General features: G+C 40.4%; 1 protein-coding gene across 23 annotated transcripts in view; it reads left to right on the forward strand.

Moving 5' to 3' along the window:
• CLASP1 (cytoplasmic linker associated protein 1) overlaps positions 1 to 18,723 on the forward strand; it is a 267,481-nt gene that overhangs the window by 91,817 nt on the left and 156,941 nt on the right. For all 23 annotated transcript variants that reach the window (XM_049097164.1, XM_049097165.1, XM_049097167.1 and 20 more), the window contains exons 4-7: positions 115 to 218; positions 1,613 to 1,704; positions 3,764 to 3,839; positions 8,559 to 8,656. In XM_049097164.1, coding sequence (XP_048953121.1) covers positions 115 to 218; positions 1,613 to 1,704; positions 3,764 to 3,839; positions 8,559 to 8,656 — 370 coding nt within the window. The remainder of the gene's footprint in view (positions 1 to 114; positions 219 to 1,612; positions 1,705 to 3,763; positions 3,840 to 8,558; positions 8,657 to 18,723) is intronic.

Genomic DNA, 18,723 nt, shown 5'->3' on the forward strand with positions numbered 1-18,723 from the left:
TGGTTCTAGAATGGTGTACATCATTTAGTCGTCCCAGTAATTGAAATGCCAGTTGGTGACTGCAGACCCCCCAAAATAGGCTTTCATTTGATCAATTTACATTTTGATTTTCAGTGCTGCCAAGTTTAATAGACAGACTGGGAGATGCTAAAGACTCTGTGCGAGAGCAAGACCAAACTCTGCTGCTGAAGATCATGGATCAAGCTGCTAATCCCCAGGTAGGGCAGGGAGGGGCTCCATGGCTTGCTGGCATCCGTTGTCTGGCCTGCATTGGGCTGTGCACTAATCGGGGAATCTGCTTGAGATTCTCTCTCCCTTTCCTCCCCCCACCCTAGCTCATACATGTGCACGCTCTCTCTCTCTGAAATTTAAGTAAAGTAGAAAGATTTCACTACTTTTGTTTTTATTTACTTTGATTATTTACCTATTTATTTATATATGTTTTTAATTTAGAGAGCGTGTGCAAGCAGGAGGGCAGAGGGTCAAGGAGAGAGAGAACCTTAAGCAGTCTCCACACTTACTGGGGGCTTGAACTCATGACCCTGAGTCAAGAGCAAGAGTAGAGCCCAGTGGCTCAGCAGTTTAGCACCGCCTTCAGCCTGGGGCATGATCCTGGAGACCCGGGATTGAGTCCCGCATCAGGCTCCCTGCATGGAGCCTGCTTCTCCCTCTGCCTGTGTCTCTGCCCCTCTCTCTCTTTCTCTCTCTCTCTTTCTCTCTCTGTGTGTCTCTCATGAATAAGTTTTAAAAAAATCTTAAAAAAAAAATCTAGAGTAGAATGCTTTAACTGGCTGAGCCACCCAGATGTCCCAAGATTTAATTTTTTAAAGCTGATGTGTTTCACATGAAAATCTCCGTAACATTTCATCTGTCTCTGCTACCCCCCCACCCCCAGGATGTTATAAAAAGTAATAAATAGCAAAGGGTGTTGACTAAAATAGTGGGCTTAACATGGGTATTGAGTGTTTGATTGAATGCATTAGATTCTTGAGCTCATTTGTGTAGGTGACTCATTTTCTCTGAAAAGAGGTGAGGTGGTCATGGTGTCTGGGGAGTCAGGAGACCTGGCCCTCATTCCTATCTGCTAGTGAGCTGGGGCTGCTGGGACAGATGAACAGAGGGACGCAACCTGGCCTTCTAGGCTTCAACTGTACAATGTATAGGAGGTGGGGTAGGGTGGTAGAGGTTATTAGAAAAAGCCATCCAGGGAAGGTAAAACCTAGAATGTCTTAAAAGATGAGCAGATGTGTGACTTGTGGATAGGCTGGGGACAGCTGTTTCTGACCAGGAGAGCAGTAGGAGTATGTGCTCTTTGGCAAGTCACCCAAACCTCTCTTGGCCTTACTTTCCTCATCCATGAAATGGGGACAATTACACCTTTCTTTCAGAGCTGTTGGGATAATTAAATGCAGTTATATAAAGGAATGTGTTTGGAAAAACTCTAACTTGATACAGAAATACAAGTTACCTATGTTTCAGTATGCCCTTGAGGGGCTGGAATGGATTGATTGAAGTTGGGGCTGACTTGGCACCTGTTGCAGTCCCTCTTCCATCAGCCTTATATTGAAATGAAAGCCCCCTCCTCTCCTCACCTGTCCTTTGTCATCTACAGTACGTGTGGGACCGAATGCTGGGAGGCTTCAAGCACAAGAATTTCCGGACTCGGGAAGGCACATGCCTCTGCCTTGTTGCCACACTCAATGCGTAAGTCTGGGTGGGGCCTGAGGGTTTCCTTTAGCTGAGCATTTTTATTTTTAATTTTGTGTTTTGAAGTAACTATGGATTTCAGGAAGTTGCAGAGAAATGTCCTGGGAAGTGCTATGTACTCCTGCCCCATGATCCTTTACTCTTAACATCTTACATGTCTGTAGTGCAATGCCAGTGCCAGGAAATCAATACTGATGCAATGCCCAGGGCTTATATAGATTCCTCTGGTGACACACACACACATTGTGTATGCAGTTCTGCCCAGTTCTGTCTCACATGTAGCTCCAGGGAACCATCACCACTGGTGAGGCACAGGCCAGGCTCCCTCATGCCAATCATCCCCCGCCACCACTGGTCTGTTCACCATCTCTATGATTTTGTTATTTCAAGAATGTTATATAGATGGGATCATTTATTCCTGTGTTTTTCTTGGGCACGGACCCATTGCTGGGTCATCTGGTGGGTTTGATTTTAAAGAAACTGCTTAATTGTTTTCCAGAGTCGTCTGTACTGTTTTTACATTCTCACCATTAGTGAATGGACGACTGGGTTTTTTCATATCCTTGTTCTGTTTTTTAGCCATTTTGATTGGTGCGTAGTGAATATCTCATTGTGGTCTTAATTTATAATTTCCCAATGACTATTGATGTTGAATATTTCGTCACATGCTTATTTATAGGAAAGGCTTTTTAAAAATTGAAGTTACAAGTCGCCTTTTCTGATTATAAAAGCGATATTGTATATGTCAGAAAAAAATTTTTTTTTAATTTATATTTATTTATGATAGTCACACACACAGAGAGAGAGAGAGAGAGAGAGAGAGAGAGGCAGAGACATAGGCAGAGGGAGAAGCAGGCTCCATGCACCGGGAGCCCGACGTGGGATTTGATCCCGGGTCTCCAGAATCGCGCCCTGGGCCAAAGGCAGGCGCCAAACCTCTGCGCCACCCAGGGATCCCTATGTCAGAAAATTTATATCAGGAGGAAGATCATGATTCGGTACATTTCTACCGCCTTCACAAAATCACTGTTAACTTGTAGTGCATATTTAGCTCAGCCTGTAAAGTTCAAAAACATCATTGGGATAATAATGTTTATGTCACCTTGTAGATTTTCCACTGATACGTTAGCCTTTGCAGCACCATTAAATTGCCTACATTTGCATCTTTTAAAAAATGTTTCTAGTTTTTTTTTAAAGATTTATTTATTTATTTGTGATAGACATGGGGAGAGAGAGAGAGAGAGAGAGAGAGAGAGAGAGAGAGAGAGGCAGAGACACAGGAGGAGGGAGAAGCAGGCTCCATGCAGGGAGCCCAATGCGGGACTCGATCCCAGAACCCCAGGATCGCGCCCTGGGCCAAAGGCAGGCGCCAAACCGCTGAGCCATCCAAGGATCCCTGTTTCTAGTTTTTGATCACAGTGCTTTCACTTCTGAGAATGTATCCTAAGGAAGCCATCAGATTACCAGAGGGAGTTGTGTTTACAAGGGCTCTGTGTGGTAGTGTTTATGACAGTGAATAGTGGTCAGCGACTTCGGTGCTGTCCAGCAGGGCAGGGTTAGCTGGAACTCTCTGCGGCTACTGTGTCAGGGTCCTTCCCCTGAACAGCTGTTCACTGACCATCAGCTGTGCACAGGAGGGGAGTTAAGGGAGGAGGGCCCTCAAGGGACTCGCAGTTTAGTTGAGAGCACAGAGTTGGGCAAAATAGGAATGGCTGTTTGACAGAATAATAATGCAGGGGCAGCCATGTGTGAGGCAGGCAAGACTGTGGGAGAGGCTGGGGCCTTGGCTTGGCATTGTAAGTTAGGAGCCAGAATGGGGCAAGCGTCGAGTGCTAGGGAGAGCACACTACTGTGGGCGGCATGAAAGGTTTTAAACTCTGTGCAAAGGCCAAACTTTGTGGTGAGGTTTGGAACCAGATGGGCAGAAGATGGGAAGAAAGAAGAGCTGAGGTGTGAGGGGTGATTAGGCCCGGGGAGGAGGGGGGGTTGAGAGGGAGGGAGGCAGTGTTTCTTTTCTTGGTTCTCACCAGCAGTAAAACACTCCTTCTGTTTTCAGCTCTGGAGCGCATACTTTAACACTAAGCAAGATTGTGCCACATATATGTAACTTACTTGGAGATCCAAACAGCCAGGTGAGTGTATTTTAATGAGAAAGAATGATATTGGTTATAGACCATTAAAACGCATTCTGGTGTTCTATGTATACCTGATAGGTGGGTGGGACTTTATTCATGTATCTAACACTGATTATTGTTCCAGATAATTCGCATTAATGCCTTTTAGCATTTATAAGATACCATTGGGGAGTGTGGTGGTCACTCTGTTCTGTTCTCTATGTGGCTGAGGCCTCACTAACCTATTAAGTAATGTCATCCAGACCAGCTTCCAAGATCCTGCCCCTCTGGTCACTCACTCTGCAGCCCAAAGTGGGTGGCCCTGGGGAAGAGTGATCAATGCTGATTGAAGTCAGTTAGGGATTACCTCTTGGGGTAGGAGGATTGATTGGAAGGGACCTAAGGGACCTATTCTGAGGAGATGGCAGCTTCCAGTATTTTGTTTGGGTGGTGGCCACACTGGTGTATTTAACACTGGCACATGAAATTCCTCAAACCCTAATGAAGTGTGGATGGTATTTTATGTAGATCTTATGTAAATTCAGAGACCAGACACCAAAGCACCACTTCTTTAGTGTAGGAGTAGAGGAGCTGGTAATCCTTGGACCGTCACCATGCAGGTCACGGAACTTTCCAAGCCTGGGCTTCAGAAGTGCCAATTCTCCCATGGATTCAGTTCTGTTTATTCCTGAGAGTCATTTTTGTTATATTAATGAGCTCCTATGAACTCATAATGAGAATACCTCATTAGATAAAGGGGCTGAAAATCAGAACAGTAACTTACCAGAGAAATGCACTTGGTAAGAGGGCATCTGATTTTAAACCTTGCCCAATGATTGCTAACGTGCCCCAGAGAGGTTGTGCCAGCTTGCCCTTCCACCTTCCCTGGCTCCTGGGTCCCTGTGGCTCTGGGCCCTGTCAGCTCTTGTCCTTCCTACTTCCTCGGCTTTGCCCTTGCTTACCTTGTCTCTGCTCCTGCCTTTCCCGTCCCTATCCCCTCTTCTGTGCTCTGCCCGTGGGTTCTCTGGGTCTCTCTTGCTTGCACCTGCTTTCCCCTTGCCACCCACTCGTTTAACCAGTCTTCATTGACCATGGAAGTAAAATTTCCAAATGTTTTAATTTATTGAATCATACTTTATGTTTGTATTAATTTAAAAAGAAACTTAAAAAAATTCTAAGTTATCAAATGGGTTATTAATGTGTTTTCTCCCAATTTGGCTTTGTTTTTGTTTTTTTTGTTTTCTATGCGGGGCGGGGGAATCCTTTATTGAAGTTACACTTTGTGGTGATTGCTGCCATCCCATGGTATCTTTAAGCAGAAGAGGCAGCCTGGCTAGCTGAAGTTCCCTGTTCGTAACTCAGGCGGTCACTGGCCACATGGGTGACATGAATCCGCATGGTGGGCCTCTGGGACACGGAGCAATTGGGGCAAAATGAGGTTGGTGTTCAGTTGGCAGATTTTGGCAGTCTGTCACAGACAGAGCCGAAATACTCCAAACTCTGCACTTGGACAGTCATCTGTTGATTTGCAGCTGCCTTAGGAATGTTTATCTGCACACGTACATGCACACACATGCACAGTCCGCATCTCCTAGAACCCTCCTGTCAGGAAACTTTACCACCAGCTTCTCTGCTACTGATGCAATTAACTATTCCTCTTCTTGGGGTGTGTATATATGTTGCATGTGCCTGTGCTCTTGCCTCTATTTTAATCTTTTCATCCATCTTTCCTACTGTGGGCCCCAGCAGGTGGCTAGCCTCCTCTGTATCCCAGTAAACAGTGGTCTTGTGAAGGAGATCATAGGTCTGAAGACCTCAGATTCTGTAAAGCATTCAGCTCGGGCCTGCTGGGCAGGGCTTAATGTATTGGGGCTCTTTTGTAGTCCCAGTGGCCTGAAATGTTGGGGTTCCTTTTTTATGGTGAGCCTGAGGGTGGGCAGAAGCAGTGTAGGGCCCATGTGGTTGTATTAGAAGTGAGCACTATGTTGTGCCTTCAGTCTGAGTGGCTTTTACAGAACTTCCCTTCTCAATCGGAATGTGTTACTTCGTAATACTGAAGAAAATGCATTCTGCTCTATTTCCTGACTTGACCCTCAAATGTTGTCTGACCCCATACCTTTTGTAAGCCTGAGGAATGAGGATTTTGAAGGCTGAAGATAGTGGTTTGGAAGATTTGGATATACGACTTCCATTAGCCATCATGTTGAGTGTTTTAAACACACAGCCTAGAGGCCCCCAAACTGCTGTCCTGAAATCTGATTAAGCCTGCAGACTGGAGTCCACACAATGTTTTAGTTTCACATTTTGGAGTTTTGGTATTCTTATATTTGGGAGATCTGTATTTGATTTCTCTCGAAAGATTGGAAGCTGTGGCAGAGCCGTACCTGTATTCTTCCAAGGCTGGGTGATGGTGGCCTGTTTGCCCGACCCTCCCATTTTCCCTCTTCTCTCTGGCAGCAGGGTCCCCTGCCAGAGCCATTTGTCATTGTATACCCACCTGGCTCCACTCATGTATCATGTCCCCTGCTTGGGCCATGTAGGCACTTTGGTTTGGCATCTCGTAAGCACTCAGATATTTGTTGAATGAATTATTTGTTGAATGAGTTATTTTTTTTTTCTAGTCCTCAAAGCAGCCTGCAGCCTTCGTCAGCTCACAGAGAAAATTGAGGCTAAAATAGTTGATGTCTTTTATTCAGGGTTACACAGTTCCTAAATGGCCAGGTGGGTGCTCAGGTCTACTTTGACTCTAAGGCAGGTCGTTGTTCCACTAGATGTCTTAAACTCCTAACAGTCTAGACTTTCTGTGTAGGACAGGTTGTTGCTTGCTTATTAAGGTGAGGGGCTCTGAGCAAATATCACTTGAAAGTGAGCCAAGTGATGCACTTAGTACTGCTCTTCAAGACACGGTGGCATTAACAACTTGGGTAGTATATACACGTTTCCATATAAAAATGGTGCCTAACATCAGAAGGTACTTCTTTTCCCAAATAAACTGAAAATCTGTATTAGTTGGCTTGGGCCGCCTTAACAAAATACTGCGGGTGGCCTACATAAGAAAGCTATTATTTCTCACAGTTCTGAAGCCTGGTAGTTTGAGATCAGGGTGCCAGCATCATCTGGTTCTGGAAGGGTGCAGACGGTTCCCTCACTTTGTGCTCACATGACCCCACTGTACACATGTGGAGAATGCAGCTAGCTCATAGGTGTCTTTTCTTACAAAGACACCAGTCCTATTGTATTAGGGCCCTATTCTTATGACTTCATTTAACCTTAATTACCTTCTAGGTACAATAATGCTGGGGGTTAGGACTTCAACGTATGAGGGGCAGGGGATGTAAACATTCAGTCTGTAACATGACAGTTTGCCCTTTACCACCATCAGGGGAAAAATAATCAATGGAGTTACCTGTCCTATAATGCTCTTAGGTCAAGAGTAGCCTGCAGTGTTGAGAATTGTAAATTGTTTGTATCCCTACTTCCTGCCTCTGTCTTTTGTTCTCTGTTATTTTGGTTTCATTGCTTGAGACCAAATACAAAATTGTGTTGCTCCCCTGTCTTTGCCTACTGGAGTAAGCCTACATCTCCCCTCCTCCCCACCCCTCACAGGCTGGCCTGGGTTCCAGGGTATGCTAAAAGTGCCCCACCCCCATGTTTTTATTTGCAAAATTTTAAATCTAAAGAAAAATTGTAGGACTAGTATTAACATCTGTATTTACCAGTTAGCATTTGTTTTATCTCTCCCTGTATGTATACACACTCACAGAAATACACTCTTTTTTTCTGAACCATGATATTTTTGCTCTGAGATACTTAAGTGCATGTCTCTCAGTAACAAGGATATGTTCTTATATAACCACATGCTATTTTCACATCCAAGAAATTTAATCTTGATAACAGTGATAATATTTGATGTACAATCCAATTCAAATTACCCTGTTTTTGTTTGTTTTCAGTCTCTTCTGTTTCTTAAGCCTTATTTATTGCTGCTTTCTTTGTTCATATTTGTGTTGGGCCAGCTACTTACTTGCTCTTCCTGAAGTACATGCCATGCATCTCTGCTTTCATGCCTTTGCACACAGGCTGTCCCTTGTTTGGAACCTGTCTCGTTCCATCTTTACCTGGTAAAATGCTGTCCCCTAAGCACAGTTTAAGTGGTTCCTTCTTCAAGAAAATGTTCCTTGTTATCGTCCAGTCTTCTTGCTCCATTCCCTAAACTGTGTGAACACTTTATACACTTGTATGATGTTTACTACATCCTGTTCTGTATTAAATGTAGAATTTATGGATTTTTGCCCTACCCCACCCCCATCTCCTTTTAGCTCTTGTATACAGGGCTCTATGAATTATGGCCTTTACTACCCAGTTTTGTTGCCAAGTATTTGTTTTACTGAATTAAATCTACACTGCTTTTTATATGGTGTTTTGTTTTTAGTATAATTCATTTATTTGTAGTATTTTCCATTTTGGGAAGATTATCCGATTCCTGACATCAAATGAAAGAATTGAAAGAGCTAAGGGATGTGAACTTCAACATGTTTACAGGGATGGGACCCAAATATTCTTTGGAATTGTACCAACAACATGGCTCTGTCTAGTCAAACGTCTATAAGGGATTGTATCACAATTGCATTGATAGATTGGTAATAAACTTGGGGTGGTGTATAGCCTGTTGTGTCCCAGCAGGAAGTGCTGTGGATTGACACAGAGCAGCTGTAAGATCTCTTCTTTTACATCTAGGTTCGAGATGCAGCAATAAACAGCTTAGTGGAAATTTACAGACATGTAGGAGAACGTGTGAGGGCAGATCTCAGTAAAAAAGGATTGCCACAATCCCGGTGAGTTCAGACTTTTTTTCCTTTCTTCTGCTCTTCTTCCCCTCTTCTTTTTTCAGTTAATGTCTTGCTTAATTTGTTGTGATTATATTCAAAGAATATGTGGTTAGAGGATTGGTGGTTGGAGATCTTGTCCAGATAATATGTTGGGGGCCCCTCCCATTCTACTTCCTCAAAAGAAGTACTGTCACTCAGACATCTAGCCACATCTCATGTCGTGTTTTGATTTTAGAAGCATATTTAAAGTCAACTTTGAAAAATTCAGCCTTCTTTTGGTTCATATATTTCTATATCTTGGTTGCACACAATGCCTAGTATAGTAGGCGCCTAGAATATATTTGTTTGCATTAATGAAGCCCTTCCACAATGTGTCTGGATAAATAAAGAAATAGTTCTGGAAAGCATCTTGGAAATGGTAGTTTTCTGTTAGTCTCAATATGTACAGGCCAGTGGTAAGGGTATCAGCATCTCAGCAGATCCAAGACCACATGAGTCCACAGATGTCTCTGTTGTAGTTAACATTTAAAAAAAATAATGAACTGGACATCTTTAATTTTAACTACAGCGGAGAAATTGTAAACTGTTTGTGCTTGCCCTGTTCCTTTAAGGGAGAGAGTAATGTGCAAGTCCTGGGAAGCTGGACATGGCCTGGGCTTCTGGAGCAGCTAGAGTGAGCCTGTCACTGTGTCCCTGGAGATAGCAGAGCCCAGAGATATGAAGTGACTTGGGAGAGCACATAGCACGAGTCAGGGCTCAGAGGGAAGCCCTGTTCTGACTTTCCTTTTAATTTTCTCTATCCCATTTTGTAAGAGTTTATAGAGTATTAGGATGTGGGTTGGCATTTTCTCTATCCCATTTTGTAAGAGTTTATAGAGTATTAGGATGTGGGTTGGCATATACAGGAATCCTCTGTCTTAATGTCCCTTAATGGTATATGATGAAAGAGAGCCCCTTACCCTAAAGTAGGGGTTCTATGCACAGTCAAGTGGGGCTATACTCTTGTGTTGCTGAGAGTCCTATCTGACCCCAGGGTTGCTCTCACGGTGCCCCTGAGCTGCGTGCAACATAATTAGATGGGAATAAAAGTATTTTCATGTTTTTTTATAACAGATAATCTGTGAAAATAGATTTATTTTGTTCCCACGTTTTATGAACCTCAGCTTTTTGGTCTCTGAGTTTATGGGAGAATACTTAGGAGAAAGATGAACTTAAAGACAAAAGCATTACACGGTGTGCTAGGGAAAATTGGAGGGCCCAGGTGAGCAGGGAGAGCAGGGCTGGAGGGAAAGGGCTGTTTACTCATGACGTCAGCATCATCACTGGGAAGACCTATCCTACTCCAGGGGTGGCCTCAGTGGACTGCATAGCTCGCAGTGGCTCTAGGCCATGAGCAGACCATCTCATGGTGGGACTAACGCATCCTGTCTGAAAGCTGCTGTAGCAAGCCTATAGGTCTGGGAGGTGATAAGGTGACACTGAGATCTAGAGAGGTGAGTGCACAGAGACTGCTATCCTTGGGGAGGCCGGCTTGCAAGGCTTGCTCTGGGCTGTGGTGGCTGGAAGCTTTGATTTGGGGGGCTTCCCACCATTCCTGAAGAGTGGGCAAGAGTGGCTCCCTGTATCCCAGCAGTGGGTGTCATGCTGAGCACCTGATTTCCTTCTGGGAGTCTGGCATTTTGTCAAGTGCTACCCCAGGAGATGTCTGCATGACCAGCCACAGCAGAGCTCCAGTTGCTGGGGATGTAAAGCATGTTCTGTGACTCCACTCCACTGGGAGAGGCTCTAGGAAGCTTGCGCTTGGTTTCCTGCAGACTTTACTCCATGTACCTTCTCCCTTTGCTGGTTTCTCAGAGTGCCTTAAAGTATGATAGTGATAGCTGTGAGTGTGAATGTATGCCAAGCTCTCAGTCCTCCTCAGTTAAACCCAGGTGTGGGCTTGGAGACCCCAACACAGAGGGTAATTTGGGTAAGGCTCCAGGGGCACTTAATGCCAGCCAGAGCTAGGGCTAGCACTTTCTCATCCAGACTCCCATCACTCTCCTGTTTTTTGTTTTTTAAGTATTGAAAAGAAACTATCGAAGAGTTTGGGCCTCTGTGAATGGGAATGAAGGCCTCTGATATGAAGGCCTCTGATATCTCATGTGGCCTAAAATCTTCCTAAAATTTGCAGACTACACGGAGAGGGTCATCTAGGGAAATGGGCCAACATCCTTCACTGCTGTCAGTGTAAACTGTGGTAGACAGGGCAGCCCGGTGGCTCAGCGGTTTAGTGCCACCTTCAGCCCAGGACATGATCCTGGAGACCTGGGATCGAGTCCCGCATTGGGCTCCCTGCATGGAGCCTGCTTCTCCCTCTGCCTGCACCTCTGCCTCTCTCTCTCTCTCTCTCTCTGTGTCTCTCATTAATAAATACATAAAATCTTAAAAAAAAAAAACAAAACAAACCAACAATACCTGTGGTAGACAGGGTGCCTAGAGAAGGAGGCTGTTGGTACTTCAAAGGCATTACTCTGGTGAAAGAAGCCAAAACTTCCTATTTCTTTGTATTTATTACAAGACACTTACCTAGCACTGGGAGGGTCAGAGGCCCTAGCTGCCACCTTTATTTTGATTTTGCCAGGGACATGTGCAAATGGAATGAGACTTTCAAAAGTTCTGCTGTTGTTTGGAAAATTTATTGTCTGGTATTTGTGGCTCCAAATGGCTGGTGGGAATACTTGAACATTCTAGACTTCTGTTATGTCATTCTTATATGTATCTATTTTGCTGTTGCATGAGATCATACATTTTTAGCTGAACAAGATTCCACAGGACTAATAAAGTATTGCAGGATATGCATGGTGCTTCCTGAAACTTGGATTTCATCAAAAATGAAAATGTTGCCCCCTTAAGAGTTTGTCCATTGAGTGAGTGCCGTATTGGAGAAGATTAATTATATTTGTAAGAAAGATGTGATGAAAAAATGTCTTGATATAATATCAGCTAAGTGATATAAAAGTTAAGATCAATAATGTGCTTTGAGGTGCAGTTCCTTTTTCCATTTCACAGTTGGAAAGAGACTTGTTCTTTCACTTTGGAGGAGCTGGAATTTTGCTTTTGGGCCGTGCATCTGGTTATTATTTGAGTCTTGTCTATCTGCTGGCTAAAATATTTTATTTTATTTTATTTTATTTAATATTTTATTTATTTATTTATTTATTTATTTATTTATTTATTTATTTATTTATTTATTTATTTATTTATTTTTTAAAGATCTTATTTATTTGAGAGAGGGAGAGTTGGGAGAGGGGCAGAGGGACAAGCAGACAGCAGGGGAGCCTAACATGCTGGGCTCGATCCCTGGACCCTGAGATCATGACCGAATTGAAATCAGTTGCTTAACTGACTGAGCCACCCAGGTTCTCCTCATTTAGAATGTCAAAGCCAGCACCCCATTGTGTTCTAGCTTTTAGTGTTTCTGCTGAGAATTGCAAAGCCATTCTGATTCTTCAACCTCTGTGGATAACTTTTGATTTTCTTTGTCCCCAAAGTTTGTTTGAAACTTTATGATGATGAGTCTTATATGAGACTATTTTCATTTTTTGTGTGGTGCACTTGGAGGGCTTTTCCATCTGGAACCTCATATCTTCTGGGCAAGTTTCCTTAAGAATATAACTATTATGTTTATAAATATAAGTAGTTCATAAATAAAACTAGTACATAAGTATAAGTTTTATATCTATATACTGCTTATATTAATAAGTATAATAGTTCTGACTACTTGGACCGGTCCCTCTGATTTTATTTTTTCTTTCCTATTTCTATCTTTATATTTTTGTTCTGTCTTCTGGGGAGATTTTCTCAAATTTATCTTCCAACCATTCTATTGGGTGTTTGATTTAAAATTTTTTCTTTTTTGGGAACACCTGGGTGGCTCAATGGCTGAGCATCTGTCTTGGCTCAGGGCATGATCCTGGGGTCCTAGGATCGAGTCCTGCATCACGTTCCCGCAGGGAACCTGCTTCTCTCTCTGCCTATGTCTCTTACCTCTCTCTCTCTGTCTCTCATGAATAAATAAATCTTAAAATTTTTTTTTCCTTTTTTGTTCTAATGGTATGGTCCCTTTTATACCATTGTTTCTGTTTTTAAAATAAGAGTCTTTTTGAAATATTCCTATACAATAATTTTTATGTGTATCATATTTTTATAATTTACCATATCCCCTTTAAAGTGAAGAGTTGTTTTTAGTATATTTAGAAAGTTGTGTAGCTATCATTGTTATCAAGTTTTAGAAATTTGAAAAGAATCCCTGTATCCATCAGTAGTCGTTCTCTTCTTCCTTTCTTCTATTTAGCCCCTGGGAATGACTAGTCCACTTTATATTTTATGGATTTGACTGTTTTGGGACATTTCATGCAAATCACATAAAATGTAGCTTCCTCCCTCCCTCCTTCCCTCTCCTCCCCTCCCCTTCCCCTTTCTTTCCTTTTCCTTTTCCTTTTCCTTTTCCTTTTCCTTTTCCTTTTCCTTTTCCTTTTCCTTTTCCTTTTCCTTTCCATTTGACAGAGCACAAGCAGGGGCATTGGCAGGGAGAGGGAGAAGCAGACTCCCCTACTGTGGGGGAACTCAATCCCAGGACCTGGGATCATGACCTGACCCAAAGGCAGATGCTTAACCAACTGAGCCACCCAGGCACCCAGAATGTAACTTTTTCTTGATTGCCTTCTTTCAGTTACCACAGAATTTTCAAAATTCAACCATGTTATACCATGAGTCATTCTTTTGTATTGCTGAATAAAATTCCACTGTATATATCATATTTTGTTTATCCATTCCTCGGTTGATGGACACTTGCTTCCACTTTTTGGCTATGTGAATAATGTTGCTGTGAAAATGGATATATAGATCTCTCTTATATTCCCTACATTCAATTCTTTTGGGTAGATTTCAGAAGTGGTTTTGCTGGATCATACACTGTTATGTTTAATTTTTTGAGGAACCACACCATACTGCTTTCTGTAGCTGTTGTACTATTTTGCATTCCTACCAGGAGTGCCAACAGTTGTTATTTTGTGTTTTTGTATTGTTTTGTTTTATTTTTTGGTAGTAGGCATCCTAATGGGTATCTTATTGTAGTTTTTAGAAATTTTATGTACTTTTGTTGAAAATCATTTGACCATTAATGTAAGGATTTCTTTTTTGTATTCTCAGACTTCTTCTCCTGATCTATAAGCCTGTCCTACTATCAGTATCTCTACTATCTCACTAAGTAGAGATTTGTAGTAAAATTTGAAATCCAAGTTTGTTCTTCTTTTCAAAATGGTTTTGGCTGTTCTGGATGCCTTGCATTCCATACGAATTTTAGGGTGCATTTGTCAATTTCTGGAAAAGGGCAGTTGGAACTTTGATAGGAAGTTAGTTTATATTGAGTTTGGGGAATATTGCATCTTAAAAATATTAGGATTTTCAAGTCCATGAACATGGGATGTCTTTTCATATTTAAAGTCTTTATTGACTTTAGGGGAGCCCCTGTGGTGCAGCGGTTTAGCACTGCCTGCAGCCCAGGGTGTGATCCTGGAGGCCTGGGATCGAGTCCCACGTGGGGCTCCCTGCATGGAGCCTGCTCTTCCCTCTGCCTGTGTCTCTGCCCATAAATAAATAATAATAATAAATAAATAAATAATAATAATCTTTAAAAAATAAAAAGTATTTTAAAAAAAAGTCTTTATTGACTTTAAACAATTGCTTAGGAGTTTCCAGTAAACAAGTCTGATACTTTTTTTTTTCTAATGATTTTATTTATTTATTCTTGAGAGACACACAGAGAGAGGCAGAGACATAGGCAGAAGAAGCAGGCTTCCTGTGGGGAGCCTGATGTGGGACTTGATCCCAGAATGCCGGGATCATGACCTGAGCCAAAGGCAGAGGCTCAACTACTGAGCCATCCAGGTGCCCCAAGTCTTGGACTTCTTCATTAAATTTATTCCTATGCATTTTATTCTTTTGATGCTATTAAAAGCAGATTTTTTTCCCTTAGTTTCTGTTGTAGGTGGTTTATTGCTAATGTCCAGAAATACAATTGATTTTTAAAATATTGATGTTAAACTTGGCAAACTTGCTGAAGTCCCTAGATTGTTTTGCTATGGATTTCTCAGGTGTACAAAATATGTCCTTTGTTAATAGAATTAGTTTACTTTTTCCTTTCCAATGTGGATGCTTTTTATTCTTCTTTCTTGCCTAAAAGCCCGGGCTAGAACTTCTAGTATAACATTGAATAGGAGTGGTGAGAGGCAATGACCATCATCCTATTCCTGATTTTGGGAGTAAAGCTTTCAGTCTTTCAACATTGTTAGTTGTGGGTTTTTTGTATATGACTGTGTGAGGTTGAAGAGATTCTATTCCTAGTTTTTTGGGTGTTTTTTTTTTTTTTTATCATGAAAGGATGTTGAATTTTGTTAAATACTTTTTCTGCCATCTATTGAGAGGATTATGTGACTTTGATTTTTATTCTATTGATATATTGTATTACATTAATTGATTTCAGATATTAAATCAATCTTGCATTCCTGGGATAAATTCTACTTGGTCATGGTATATAACTCTTTTTATATGCTGCTGGATATATAAAGAAAATTGGTCTATACTTGTCTTTTATTGTGATTCTTTTTCTTGGTTTTGGTGGTGTTATTTATTATACTACCCTCATAGAATGAATTGGTAAGTGTTCCCAACCCTCTTTTTCTAGTTTTAAAGGGTATCTTTTTCTTTAATTAATGGTTTTATTTTTTGAAGCATTTTTCGATGTATAGAAAGACTGGCTAGAAAGTCCAGAGTTCCTTCTTTCTCTCCTCTTTGCTTCCTCCTTCTCAGTTTCCTCCATTCTCATCTGTATTTCATAGGATTTTGTGAATGATTGGTGCTAATTCTTCTTTAAACATTTGTTAGAATTTATTCTGTGTGAAGCCATGTGGGCCTGGGCTTTTGCTTTAGGGATATGTTTTGATTACTAATCCAACCTCTTTGCTTGGTTATTGGTCTATTCAGATTTTGTTTCTTTTTTAATCATTTTTGGTAGTTTCTGTCTAGGAATTTATCCACTTTCTCTAAGTTACCTACTTTTTGACACACACTTTATAGTGTTTTTTGTAATTCTTTTTATTTTTGTAAGGGTAGTAGTAAATGTGCCTTCTTTCATTTGTTGAGTAATTCAAATCTTCTGTCTCTCTCTTTTTTTTTCTGGTCAAATTAAGGGTTTGCTAAATTTGTTGATTCTTCCTCCACCCTCCCACCCCCCAAAGAACTAAATTTTGGCTTGTTGATTTTATTTATTGTTTTTCTGCTTCCTCTTTCATATATTTCTGCTTTTTCATTTTGTTGGTTTGATTTCCCTGTCTTTTAAGTCAGAACTTAAGTTATTGATTTGATAATCTTCTATCTTAATGTAGGCATTTATGCCTATAAATTTTTTATGGTATGATATAAGTACTACTTTATAAGTACTACTGAAGCTGCATCCCATGTTATGTATATTGTATGTTCATTTTTATCTCAGAGAACTTTTTATATTTTCCACTTGTTTTTATCATTGACTTTCTTTGTTATTAGGAGTGTTTTGTTAAATTCTTACATTGTTTGTTACTTTCTTATTTCTATTTGTCATTGATTTCTAATTTTATCCTATTATGATCACAGGTCATAACTTCTGTGTTCTATGATTTTAGTTCTTTGAAATTTGTTTTAGGCTTATTTTATGGCCTAGCCATATGCTGTGTCCTGGAGAATGTTCCATGTGTACTTCGGAAGTATCTGTATTCTGTTGTTAGTTATTGAAATGTGTGATTGAATCTCTAATTAATACTGCTGAATTATTTATTTCTCCAGTTCTCTTGTTTTTTGCTTATAAGTTTTGGGGCTCTGTTTTTGTGTACATATCATTATGATGTATTCCTGAGATGTTGACCCTTTTGTCATTGTAAAATGTCCTTCTTTGTCCCTGGTAGCATTTTTTGTCCTAAAGTCGGTACTGCCTAATAATAGTATAGTCACTCCAGACTGCTTCCAAGCACTGTTTGCATGGAATGTATTTTTCTGTCTTTTTACTTTCTATCTCTGTGTTTTTGCATTTAAAGTGAGTCTCTTGTAGGTAGCATATAGTTGGGTGTTGTTTCTTTATTCATTCTGACAATCTTTGCCTTTTCATTGGAGTGTTTAATTCATTTATATTTAATGTAGTACCTACAATAAGGTGGACTTTATTTCTGCTACTTTGCTATTTGTGTTCTGTATATCATGACTTCTTTGTTTCTTCTTCCTTTAATACTTCATTTTGTATGAAATCTATATTTTCTTGTGTACCATTTTAACTTTGTTTATTTTACTATTCTCTTTTGGAATTATTTTTCTAGTGTTTGCTCTGGGGATTTCAGTTGACATCTTATTATAGAAGTCTAGTTAGAATTATTACCCTTAATTAATTTCAGTATTAAAAACTTTACTCTTATATAGTTCTATTTCCTTCCCTCCTTTCTTCAGCTTTCTTTATCTATACATCTTTGTATATTTCAGCCCACCAACACACACAGTTTTATAATTATTGCTTTATGTAGTTTCAAGTCATGTAGGACAAGAAAAGAGTTAACAACAAAAAATACAATTATACTATCTGTTATAATTTACCTGGGTTTTATGTTTACCTTTGTAGTTACTTTTACTGATGTTTTTTATATAGCATCATGTAGATTTGGGCTGATGTATGGTCTTCTTTCATTTTTAACTGAAAGACTTGTCTTTTTTTCTTTTTTTTAATACAGGAATGTCTTAAATTCTCCTTCATTTTTTCCTGCCAAGAGTCTACAATTCATTATATTGATAGTATAACTTCATGTAAAGACTGAAATATCTTTGGTCCAGATACGATTCTCTGCTTCATTTTTGAAGGATAATTTTGTTGGTTGTAGAAATCTTGGTTGAGATTTTTGTTTTATTTTATGTACATATGTGTTTGTTTATTTTCCAAATATTAACATATACCACATTTCAAAATTTTGAATATGTCATCCCACTGTACTTGGTCTCCACTGTTGTTTTTTTTATAATGAGAAGTTATTTATCTTGTTGATGATTCTTTGTACAAAATGAGTGGCATTTCTATTGTTGCTTACTTTTTAAAGTTTTTTTTTAATTTATTTACTTTGAGATTTTATTTATTCACGAGAGACATGAAGAGAGAGAGAGGCAGAGATATAGGCAGAAGGAGAAGCAGGCTCCATGCAGGGAGCCTGATGTGGAACTTGATCCAGGGACTCCAGGGTCACACCCTGAGCCAAAGACAGATGCTCAACTGCTGAGCCACCCAGGCGTCCCACTTTTTAAAAAATTGAAATTCAATTAACTAACATACAGTACACTGCTAGTTTCAGATATGGAGTTCAGTACTTCCTCAGTTGCATTTAATACTGAGTACTCATCACATCAGGTGCCCTCATTAGTGCCTGTCACCCAATTACCCCATCTTCTTAACCACTTCCCCTCCAGCAACCTGTTTCTTTCCCATAGTTAAAGTGTCTGTCATAATTTGACTCCCTCACTGATTACTTCCCATTCCACTTTCCCCTATGGTTCCCCCATGTGATTCATATTCTTTATTTGAATGAAAACAGGTGATAATTGTTTTTCTCTAGTTGGCTTACTTCACTCAGCATAATACCCTCCAATTCCATCCATGTCCATGTAAATGATAAGATGTCACCCTTTCTAATAGCTGAGTAATATTCTATTGTATATATATAACACATCTTTATCCATTCATCTGTTGATGGACATCCTGGCTCTTTCCATAGTTTGGCTCTTGTGGACATTGCTGCTATAAACATTGGGGTGCAGGTGCCCCTTTGGATCACTACATTTGTAATTTTGAGGTAAATAACTAGTAGTACAATTGCTGGGTCATAGCGTAGCTCTGTTTTTTAACTTCTTCAGGAACCTCCATGCTGTTTTCCAGAGCAGCTGTACCAGGTTGCATTCCCACCAACAATGTAAGGTTCTCTTTTCTCCGCATCCTCACCAACAATTGTTATTTCCTGACTTGATTG

Source organism: Canis lupus, chromosome 19 (assembly GCF_003254725.2).
Source record: "Canis lupus dingo isolate Sandy chromosome 19, ASM325472v2, whole genome shotgun sequence".
Taxonomy (NCBI): domain Eukaryota; kingdom Metazoa; phylum Chordata; class Mammalia; order Carnivora; family Canidae; genus Canis; species Canis lupus.